The sequence below is a fragment of the Magnolia sinica genome, chromosome 16 (assembly GCF_029962835.1).
Source record: "Magnolia sinica isolate HGM2019 chromosome 16, MsV1, whole genome shotgun sequence".
NCBI lineage: Eukaryota > Viridiplantae > Streptophyta > Magnoliopsida > Magnoliales > Magnoliaceae > Magnolia > Magnolia sinica.
Window position 1 is genome coordinate 1,524,809 of NC_080588.1, and position 12,344 is coordinate 1,537,152.

At 41.5% G+C, this 12,344-nt stretch overlaps 1 protein-coding gene across 2 annotated transcripts in view; it reads right to left on the bottom strand.

Moving 5' to 3' along the window:
* Positions 1-9,265, bottom strand: part of LOC131229370 (phosphatidate cytidylyltransferase 1-like) — a 32,963-nt gene extending 23,698 nt beyond the window's left edge. Inside the window, exons 1-4 of one of the 2 annotated variants that reach the window (XM_058225314.1) lie at positions 9,136-9,265; positions 8,049-8,302; positions 7,295-7,446; positions 808-949 (exon numbers count right to left, since the gene is read on the bottom strand). In XM_058225314.1, coding sequence (XP_058081297.1) covers positions 808-949; positions 7,295-7,446; positions 8,049-8,302; positions 9,136-9,213 — 626 coding nt within the window. In that variant the 5' untranslated portion in view covers positions 9,214-9,265. The remainder of the gene's footprint in view (positions 1-807; positions 950-7,294; positions 7,447-8,048; positions 8,303-9,135) is intronic. The other variant, XM_058225315.1, reaches the window with a different exon arrangement.
* Positions 9,266-12,344: the final 3,079 nt, after the last annotated feature.

Sequence of the window (12,344 nt, forward strand, 5' to 3'; positions counted from 1 at the left end):
ATATGTGAGGTAAGATCTACTCTGCAAATCTACTCATGAATTAAAATTGTTGTTTATTTGTTCTTGAAGAATTGAGATTGAGATTTCAGGCTGATTGTATTCTGGATCAAACAGTCAAATCATACATCACTCAATCTTCCACAGAGCTGTGTGAAGAAATTGAAGGGAAAATGTCTATTACACCTAGAAATAAGTATGCCAATTGCAGAACATTTCAAACTTCATAAAATGAATTAGAGGTTTGCTCGAATAAATCCCGGCATATTACAATAAGATGCATGGGGACTCAAAACCGCTGGATTTGGATTTTTCCAATGACCTAAACCATTTATTTGACAGGGCTCCCCTTGGATGCGGGATGCCTGAAAAACTCTCGGATTGAATATTTAAACTCTTTGATCATACAAAGGTTATGGTGACCATTCATGTTCAAAGCCAAAGAGCCAAATTATCCCTTTGATTAATCCAATTGAGAGTTTTTACCTGTTGACTTTCCACCATTCAAAGAGACTCGTCATATAAACAGTTTGGATCATTGGAAGATGACCCAGATTCAAAGGCTAAAATCCCAACAACGTATCATATTGCAATACATTGGGATGTATTCGGCCAAACCTCGATGAACTACCGCATATTGCATGAGTGAATTACTAAAAAATTAGATGAAAATAGTAGTAAAAGCAGGCATGTAGATAAATATTTCGTAAAATAGGAAAGTTATAATAAACTACCAAAATATGGCATAATTGAATGTTAGCTTCATGCGATTTGTGTATCATATGAAAGATTTGCAAGAAGGCGAATTACCAGAAAATTCCTTCAAAAATATTAGCTACAGTGAAAGAGGTCTGAGCAAACACCACAAAAAGAATCATGTGTGTCCATGCATACTGGCCGAATTGATACTTGTACATCTTCTTCTTTAAAGTAAGAATAAACCACACAAAACCTAAACCCCATACCAATAAGAAATTGTACATTAGGCCGGAAAGCATGAATCTGATGGATATAAATACAATGATCAAAAGGAAAAAGAAAAAAGAAAAAACAGTAAAAGGTAACATGTTCCGAGTGTCTAAAACAAGTGTCAACAAAAAGGTATGCAGATTCTGAACATATGAATCCAAGGAACCAAAAGCTAGCTCCGGAGCACAATGTCCCATGGATTAAACCTATGCCGACTTGGTTCCATAATACACGTATTGGTAGGTAGGGGTGGGAATGGGCCAGACCCAACCCGACCTAGCCCGGAAATTGATAAGTCCCACTTTCTTTGAAAGAGATGACAAATTTTATTAGAAGACACGCCAAAAAGCAGGAAAAGAATACAACACCAAACTAAGAAGACAAAAATGGAAAGTAAGGGGCAGACTTAGCTGTATGAACATGAGGGGCCCAACCCCTCACAAACCCCATAACTGCCTTTATAACCCCATCCACCGGGGAATTCCCATTTCTAAAGCACCGCTTGTTCCTTTCTCTCCAAATGGCCCAAAAAATGGCCATGATGAAGTGCCTTCAAACAACTTTAGGAGCCTTCCTGCTACCCACTCCATGCCAAGCCCAAAGACGGGCTTCGACATAACCCAGGCCATATGCGCATTAACAAGGAAGACACACTCTCCGGGCAAAGGTGCAATGAATGAGATTCCACATCCTTCATGCACACGAGGCAAATGTTGGGGAGAATGAGAGATCTCCGCTAGAGGTTGTCGATGGTAAGAACTTTCTTTCGACCAACGAGCCACACAAAAGCTATAACATGAAGAGCCCCATAATGCCAATGAAGAAACATATGGGATGGGTGGGGGGTCCCTCCCGAAGGCTAAACCAAAGAATAAACTATAGAAAGAAGCAACCGAAAAATTCCCAGATTGGCGTCCTTTCCAAATCATGGAGTCCTCCGCCAAAGGGGACACGTTGTGCTTGAGCTGTTCCAACAAAGCAAAGATCTGCACGACATCATCAGACAAATTCCTCCGGCAAGAAGGGCACCAAATAGTAGATCCGCTGCAGTAGAGAAACACCTTGACACTAGGAGGTAACGATCCGGAGCAAGAGAAACGAGGCTAGGGAACACCTCTTGGAGCACCCTTTCACCGCACCACTCATCCGCCCAAAAGCAGATCTTATCCCCCTTACCAAAAGAAAAAGATATACCTCTTTGAAAAAAGTGTTTTGTTCATGCAATCGCTTTCCATATGCTTGAGTCCCAATATAAAGACAAGAACTTCACAAACCAACCCCCTTCCAGAACTCCATACGTGCTCACGGTGATCTCCCCCCAAAGGCTTCCGATTCCATATCGAATTTCCATAATCATTTCCAAGAAGCGCAATGTTCATAAGCCCCAAGTCTTTGATCCCTGCTCCCCTTTAAGAAATCAGCTTACAAACCTCCCCCCATTTAAGAAGAGATGTAACTTGCACCCATTGTGCACCCCCTCCAAAGAAAGTCCCTTCTCAACTTAGCTAGACACTTCAACACCAATTGGGGGCATTTGAAGATAGACATAAAGTACATAGGCATGTTTGAAAAAGTCTTTTTAATGAGAGTCAACCTTCCTCCTAACGAGAGGTAGGGGCATTTCCAACTATACCATTCTCGTCCCCCCTAGTTAGCATTTTGCTAAGTGCCTCACCAACTAATACAAAGAGGTAAGGCAAAAGGGAGTCTCCTTGCCTTAAACCCTTAGAAGCTCAAAAGAAGCCTTTTGGTGATCCGTTAAAAAGGATCGAAAAAGAAGCCGATTGCACACAAGACGTATCCAACTCCATTTCTGGCCACACCCCACCTAATCTAGCATATAGTCTAGAAACTCCCAGTTGACGTGATCATAGGCCTTTTCCAGATCAAGCTTGCACACCAAGCTAGTCTTTTTCTCTCTCTGTCTTGAATCGATGCATTCATAAGCAATAAGAGAGGTATCTAAAATTTGCCTCCCCATAACAAAGGGCTCCTTGATTATTGGCGATGACCTTAGATAAGACACCCCAAAGACGAAGAGCTAAAATTTTGACGAGGATCTTGTACGGGACCCCTTATGAGGTCTTAGGGCAAAAGTATTTTAGCTGCTCCTCTCCCTCAAAGCTTAGGGATGAGAGCAATAAAGGAAGCCCTGATGTCGATAGATAACTTGCCTCGTTCGTGGAATTTTGAAACAAATTCCATAACATGTTTTTAAAGAAAATTCCAAAAAGTCTAGAAGAAGGCAATAGGGAAATCGTCGGGACCTAGAGCTTTGTCGCCACATAAGGAATCAATAGTTATCTTTAGCTATGCCACCGAGAACTGAGATTCAAGGGAAGTAGCAACGTCTCTGGAAATCTTTTGAAAACCAAGAAGTCTAGCCGCGGCCTATTCCATTGATCAATCGCTGACAATTTAGAATAGAAGCTAACTATGGAATCACAAATCTTTCCTCTGTCAGAAGTCCTTTCATCATCAACAACCAAATTAGAAATATGATTGCATCTTGCCCGAGCACTCGCAATGTTATGAAAGAAATGAGTGTTTTTATCACCCTCCTTTAGCCACACCACTCTTAGAGTGCTAACACCATTCGATTTCCTCTTCTTTCGATCAATCAGCGTATTTAAGATATAAAGCATTTCTTTTCTCCCTGCCCTCACCCGATAAAGCACCGGACTCCTCTAACAAATCTAATTCATGGATTTCCAAAGCCATTTCATCAAAATCTAATTCTTGAGAGCCAAGAACCTCCCTTTTCCAAATCCCTTTTTTTTTTTTTTTTTTCCTTTAACAATTTAAGCTTTCTGCAAAGCCAAAAAAACCAGCATATCCTTCCACAGCGAATGAATTCCATCATTCAGCTATAAGGTCCTTGGAACTGTCTACTTGTAACTAGGCTAACTAAAATCTAAATGGTTTGGGGCCCCGAATGTCTACTGGGATTTCCAAGACAATCGGGTGATGATCAAATAAGATTTTGGACAACCCTTGATAACAAACCAATGGATATTTTTCCATCCAATCTGAGGTCACTAAAAATCTGTCCAGTCACAACAAAATGGTGTTTTTCTGGCCATTAGCAGCACTAGGTCCACCAAATCATGACGGGCTACCCAATCAGCAAATTTCTTCATGCTATTGCTGACCTGGCCTCCACTAGACTTCTCGTGAAAAAAGCAACTACCCCCCTCCCCCCCCCTTTCTAGAAAAAAGGCATGTCCCATTTTTGCCTGACAAGATCCAACTCATCCCAAAACTGGTCCCTTATGTTGCTCGAACAAGGGCCATGGAACTACAGTGAAAACCCACTGACTCCCCCTAGTCATTTGTTGAAAAAAGATGTAAACGGAAAAAGTCCCCAAATAACTATCTTCTTCCACAGGATTGCATTCCATTCCACGAGAACACCCCCCGCATGCCTGTGGCATCAACTGATTCCCAACCCTTGTTTTTTACCCCCAAAGAGAGTCAATCATACCTTTATCAATAGTCTGAAGTTTAGTCTCTTGTAGAGTAATAATCTCTGCCTTGGCCTTCTCACAAACCTTCCTCACTTGGGCTCATTTGAATTGGAAGCCTAGACCCCTAACATTCCAAGAGAAAAGCATCATTGATCACTAAATCGGCTTGATCTTCCCCTCTTCCTGCCGCTTTCCTGCTGAGTAGAGCATGCTAAATCAGGAGCCCCCTTCAGCCCCTTTGGAAAAATTTTATGCCTTGCTGACTGCATCTCGTGTTGTCTTTGAGCTACCTTACTTTTGATGAACTGATAGAAATCTAAAACATCCTCTTCGCGGACTCCGTAAGACATCCATATTAAACCTCCAACCCTTTCGAGAACACCTTTAGTCCACCTGTATTGCTCCTCCAAAACCTCATCGCACCTTGGGAATGCCTCTTGGTGCATCTTTAAAGACATCATGAATGTCTGCCCATCGAACTCTCCTTGCACCTTCACTAACTTCTTCTCATCTGAGGATGGAATTTCAACCCATTGCGCTCCTAGAAAAGTCATGTCCTAACCAGAAACCTCTATCATCAACTGAGCTGCATCGACAGAAAGAATCTGCAGACTCATTGTTTGCGAAAGGGAGAGATGGTCCTCAACTATTCCAGCGTCGACCCCTGCGCTCTCAGAAATGTGAAAATGAGATTGTTCCCCAAACTATCGAGGATATAAAGGGATTTTATCCCACATGAGAGAACTTTCACTCATGTGGGAGAAGACCCGATTTTCACATGAGCAGGTGATATTATAATTAACACCTCTTCCCTGCCACATGTCAACCTTCCATGCATCCCCTTAACAGTGTTGAGGCTCTCGACATGCCATGTGTACAACACCACGTCGGCTTCGCAAGAGGCAGGGATAGCAATTTCTGTCTCAACGCAACGCGTGGCCCAAACCTCGCTAAGGACCGGGTCGAAGCTACCATATGTCTATAACAAAAGCACTTCGGAGAGAGGCTCGACACCTGAGACTAGGGCTAAATCCAGGCTTGGATACAAACATGCTTGTGGAGTATCTCCTGCGGGACACAAATAATGGCATGTCGCCTCCGGAGAGCATCTCCCTTCACCTACTCCATCAGTGTCGTCTGCTCTATGACACGTATCAATCCCACCTCTAGGAGGGATCGGTGCTCCATCCCCTCAACGCTTGACTGCCATGGCTCCTCCTTGACCTCGAGCTTTCTCAAGATCTCCAGAATCCCCCCTCCCAATCTAGATGTTGACCCCCTTCCCTCTCCCTTTCGACCATAACCTCCAACTCGTCAAACCCGACTCTGATTCTTACTGCCGACGGGTCTACAGCGGATCTCTTCTTACTAATGCACATCCGAGCTACTACCATCTCCTCCCCCTTCTCCATTCATCATCAATAAAGACAACCTCCCCTAAGCAAGATTCAATAGCCACAAACACATCTGTATACCAAAGTTCAAGAGGAACTCCCCAAAAAAGAAACCAAGCCTCCTCCCTTTTGAAATACGAATGCTCCAACCACTTTCTCAACCACTTGACTGGATCATGTCTATACAGGGCACTTGCAAAGAGAACTTGATCGATGTTAACATCTTGCCTAAGCCGAATCCATACCTCCTTCAAACCAATGGCTTAATGAAGAAGTCCTACCTTTTGAGGTTATAGGACTCACAAAGCCATCCATCTATTTGAGGAATCGAAGCTCCCTCTTCCATGAACGCAGCTAAAGACCATTGCAAAAGGCTTCATTCATTCTCGATAACTTCCTGTGGGACTCGAACTACCATCACATCCCCTTCCCCTTCTATCCATACCCATTTCCCCTCCCCAATGTCTGCAACCCCCGCACCCTTTTCCCCAGTTCCACCTACCTAAGATGAAGAAAGCCCCTTCTTCTCCCTCACCACTATGTCCATGAAGGAAAATGGTTCCCCCCATGACTCACTTCGGCCCACCCCCTCTTCTCTCATTGCCTTCTTTCCAATGTTCTTGTCCCCATATAGACCCACAACCCCTCCTCATTCCTCACAACAGGCCCAAAACAAGCTTCCTGGACTCGTAGCTTCCTACCTCCAAAACTTTCCCCATATAACAGTTTCACTACTCTCTTCACTTCCTTCTCCTCACTCATTCGAATGAAGGCAAAGCCCTGATACTCACCTGTAAAACAATCTCGAGGAGTGACTACCTCCATGACTACGCCGGTCCTAAAGAAGACTCTGGAGAAGTTAACGGGAGCCCAACCTTCTGGGAACCTAGTTACAGACAAGGTCCGGAGTTCGGCCAAAGAATCTTTCTTGTGCTCTGTCTTCTCCAACCCCATTTTCTTCCTCCCGACATCAGTCCAAATCCTTCCTCCTTCAACAGTGCAGTCTCCAAATGTTCCTAATCTATTTCAACAGTTTAGTCTCCAAATCCCTATTTCCCACTCAAATGTTCCTAATCTATTTGTTGATCAAGTGGACCACACATGCACAGAGCATATAATATGCATGCATATAAAATCAGGTCATAATGGATTGGGCTAAAATGACTTAAGCCCCAGCCCGACCCAAAAATTGATTGGGCATGCATGCAAGGCCCAAACTAGTAGGTTCAAGCCCGACCCAGTGCTATGTCGTACTCGTCGGGTCAAGTAGGCTACCCAGCCCATTGCCACCATTATTGGTGGGGCAGCTTGTTCAGTTCTCCACCAAACCGGAGTCAACGCAATATTCAACTATCTTTCACACCATGTTCAAATGGCTTTTGAAACAATTAACTTGGATGATTTATTTTTTTTCAAAATGTCTTACTTTGTCTATACAAATGATGACCCTAAAAGGAAGTAGCCAACCTGCAATATATAAGAAATAACAAATAAACATCTGATATTTGATAAGGCCGCTCACAAGCTGATATAAAAATTTATCTGAAGAAACAGTGTTCACAAGCTGCCGACTAAGAAAGCGGCCATATACGAACAACATTGCTGTGAAGAAAAAGTGCCTGCAAGTAGACACAGAGAGTAAATACAAGGAAATATAACCACTAGTCACTCAGGCAGTTGCTAAATAGCTGCTCAAGCTCAGATGAAACAATGTCAATGGTTTCATTAAAAAAAAAAAATAGTAAACAAACATGCCACGTTTGATCGAGCATTTGCTTTGCCCAATAAACCGAACATGTCGGACCATTTTTAGGCAATCTAAACCATTCATATGGTAGGCCTCAAAGTGGACGAAGACACCCAAAAGATCTCCACTGGAATCTGAATGATCATAACCATCCAACAGGGACACTTTTAACTGTGGATTATGGTTGTATTTTCCCGTTTTCATGGGATGGCAACAACCATCTAATCCAGGGAGTTGTTAGGGCATGCCCACCAGGCTAACGGTTAGGTTACTGAAAGGTTGGCCCCATCTTTACCATTGCTAGTTCAAACAAAAAGACGACAATTTTTTATATCAAATATCATTTTTTAAAACACCAGATTTAAGTTTCGAATTAAAATAAAAATAAAAATAAAAGAAGAAGAAGAAGATATTTGATCATTAGAAAAAAAAAAAAAAGAGCATAAGTTGATAAATAAAGGCCGGGCTGCTTACCAATTCAAGAGCCTGAATCCTGGAAGACTTCTACTTTCATGAGCTCTTCTGAGTAGATTGAACAGCTCACTTACCATAAAGATTTGGATGATGACAACCATGGCCCAAATATAGAGGTGGCCCATGTAGATAATAAATGCAAACCCCCCGATCATCCACACAGATGAACGCGCACGAACCAACATTGATTTGTATCTATTTTGATCATTAACAAGTAAATGACTTCCGTCCGTACTACTTGCATCAGTAGGAACCTAACACGAAAGGACCACTTAGAAACAGATGCAAGAAACTATTCATTTTGAAAATTTGTCATAGTAATTACCAAAATGAAACAGAAGACTGTTTTTAAGGGGAACATGTTTCCCGGTAACTATGATTTTGACAATGATAACACCATTAGGAGTTTAATCCTCATTTACAGATAGAACAGCATTATAAATGGCAGACCAATCAGCCTTGAAGATAGCAAGCAGAATGTGATTTTTCTTTTTCTTTTTTACCTTTTTTTGAGAAGAAGGATGTGCATGATATCCTGATTTTCCTAGTCGTCTAAGGCGGCACTTGGTCCGGTGATCCAAGCAGTTGATTTCATGGGTCACACAATGAATGGGGGGTTCTACCCAAAATCACACAATGCCAACGCAGGAAAGCAGAATATCCTATCCATCCAATGATTGACCTTTTTTGTCTGCAATGTTGCTATATTCCTTTATTAATCATCTATCTATAAGGCATTGGTTGAGGGGTGGAATCTTCCAGTCTTGAAGATTTTTGGGGCATCCCCATACCATAGTGGGGCCCATCAGATCAATGGTCTGGATCCTGAACCGTGGGCCTAAACTATAAACGCTTGGCCCATCAGGGAACTTTACCCATCATGATGCATCAGAACACTACAGGTCTTTTAACAAATAATGGCCTCAAAACAATATATTCATAAATTTACTCCATGCCAAAAAGAAAACATAGCTTGCAAGAATGGCAGGTGTGGCTCATATATTGACTCCTATGGATTTGCCCCATTGCCTTACAAGATGCTGGAACCACAAAAAGAAAAGAGCTTGCCAAATTTGAAAAAACCAACCTCATTTGAGCGTCTTCGATGCCGAACCCGACTAGAAGGGTTCGATGGAAGGCCACTGGTACTGCTATCACTTTGCATTGTCCTTGTCCTTGTATCCAACTTCAAAACAACCAGAAAATACAGAACAGCCCTACAGAATGAGATTAAAAGACTGGATGATATTTTGCTCTAAGAAAATAGAGGAAAACACCTTGATGATTAAGGGAAATAAATGGCCATATCATTACTTATGATATAGCCGCTGCATCTGATCATTTCTCATTCCATTTGGGTTCAAATGAAATCCATGATGATTCAGGATCATGGTCCCAATTACCCACTACTCGGTTTTGATGATATATACCAAAAGAAAAGGCAGGATTGCATAAATGTACATAACCAATTCAATAGGATTGATAGACTTCCCCAAAAGTAACATATCAAAAGCAACCTATAGAAGGACAAAATACAAATGTGAAAGTATTGTTAGGAAAATGATCAATTGCAAACATTTTCACCACAATTGTGGTGCAAATGATCTCTGTGGGCCCCACCATGATGTGCTGATGACATCCACTCTGCTCATCATGCTGCCCTCCCATTTTGGCCATGTGCCTAGAAATCACACCAATCCATGACTCAGGTGGGACCCGCCATAGGGAACACTTGAGAGGGCATGCTTGTGTGGCCCACCTGAGTAATGAATTAGCTTTGATTTTTGGACCCAAGGCCAAATGAGGATGGCATGCTGATGGTTGGAGCAGATGTCATGAATATATCACAGTGGGGCCCACACAAGCCATTTGTACTATAATTATAGTGAAAATAGTTGCACAAGATCTTGAACCACATCAAAAAGGTTAAGTAACAGCATTAGACCTGTCCAACAAGATTCCCCCCAAAAAACATTACATGAACCACAGGCGAATGTGGATGTTTTTGGGTGATTGTTCATTGTTTTATATGGTGTGGCCCACCTAATAGTTGGATTAACCTCATTTTTGGGGCATCCCATTTTCATGGTTGGGCAACCTTGTTGGACCGTGTATGCCATACAAACACTATGGTGGGCCCCGTTCAAAATTAATTGTATTTACAACTAGTTTTGTGTAAGCGTTTCTCTTATACCATGCCTACTAAAAAGATAAAACATGAAAAACTTATGACATTCCAATCATTTAAAAAATGATATTTTAGAGTATGAAAATAAAAAGTTGACTCAAACACTTATCACCTTGATGAGAAGCGTGACACTCTCCTCTTCTTGAATACAATGTTACTGGAGCTACGAAATTTGATGGAATTGGAAAATATTAGGAACAACCCTTTGGCTCTTCGACTGATCAGTCTGCTTTTGATAATTAAAATAGGAGATATTAAACAATACCCTATCAAAGACCATATACATGCTATTCATGTAAGCCAATCCCGACCACCAAAATCATGGGCCCCACTGCAGATGGGACATGACCTAAAAATCGTATCAATTAGATGATCCTAGCCATCTAATAGGTGGACACCAAATGGTCCAAAGTTTAAATTCGACAGCAAATATCCATCAAGTCTGTTACGATTGCCTGCCTGGTGGTTTGGACTATGCCTCATCCACAGTGGGGCTCACAGTTCAGACAGTAGGTATTGAGAAAATAAATGCAACATGTACTTCGGTGAGGCCAGCATTTTGCACAGCTCAGGTGTTCGACAAAGGTAACACATCAGCAAGAAAGAAAGTACTTCATATGAAAGTTCACATGCAATATGGTATATGATAGTTGCATTTCTTGTTTTGTCCAGGCAATGCAACAGGTGGGGCCCACCTTCTATTGTATAATTCAATTCATTTGCCGGGATCATGCCCCGAAACCTCCAATAAGCTGAATATCAGATGACCCTAGCCAACTGATCAGTGGCTGGCAAGTGCACAACTGAACCCAACAGTCTATATTCACCGGGTCCGGTCAAACAGTTAGAATCAACCGACTCGGGGGGTTTCACAGAAGCAACTCCAACCAGAAACACAGCTGATGATATGTAAGACTTGGATCACCAAAAGGTGGGCCACACATGTACAGTTCCATGGGCTGAGAAAAACCCGAAAATCGAATATTATGAACACAACAATCACAATTCCACTAAAAATTTCACCCGAAAAAGATTAATCTCTGAACATATTACACGCCTGACAAAGTGCTAGAAATATCAGTTATTTCATGATGGTTAATGCAAGTTATCCGCGCGAGAAACCAATCATTCTGAATAGAAATATAACCCCCAAAAAAATGTATTGGGTGAACATCTTGGTCCAAAATTTTGCTATGAATAACCCATAATCTCCAGAAATTTGTATGAAATTATACAAAAGAAAAAAGATGTCATGAAATAAGCTGGAATTGAAAAGAATGTGGCAGAAAGTGAGAAATTGAAGGGGAGAGAGAGAGAGAGAGAGAGAGAGAGAGAACCTTTGAAGGTTAGCCCAAAAGCCAGGGTGAAGAGCTGAGACGAATGAATGATGAGAGAAATCTACGGAGACAGGATGGAGTGTGAGATCATCAGAGGGTTGAAAGGTTTTTTCCTTTCTATTCGGAGGTCCACTGGACCACCGTTTCATGTGGTTTTCATTCCGGGTACTTATTAAATATAGAACTACGCACTACTTACCTTTTTTCATTCGAATCAAAAAAACCTAAATAACTAAACTAGGCTTCTATTTGTATAAACGAAGTCAAAAAGACAATAATACCCTTACTTTTTTTAGTTGTTTTATCCTAACAAGTAAGAGTTTTTTTAATCAAAAAACATACCTCCACAACCTAAAAATCCACTTTAGTGAGATAGTTTTTGAGCAAAAAAATAGCATAGTACAGACTCATATACAATGCTATTTTTTTTCTCTTCATTCCTGAGAAATTACAAGATAAACCGCAGGGTGCCAATGGCGGGAGTGGATTGGGTGTTACCCGGGTAACTATTTAGTGGGTGTTGCCCTTACTGTGGGGCCCACATTGATGATTTTATGTAAATCTAGGCTGTTCATACATTTTTCCAAAACATTTTAATTCATGATCCTGAAATTTAAGCAGATCTAAATCTCAGGTGGATCACACCAGAGGAAACATAGGTAATTGAATGTCCACCATTAAAAATATATTGTAGGATCCACCGTAATCTTTATTTTCCATACAACCTGTTGATAAGGTTGAAAGGATCTATATAAAGGTAAAATACAAGGA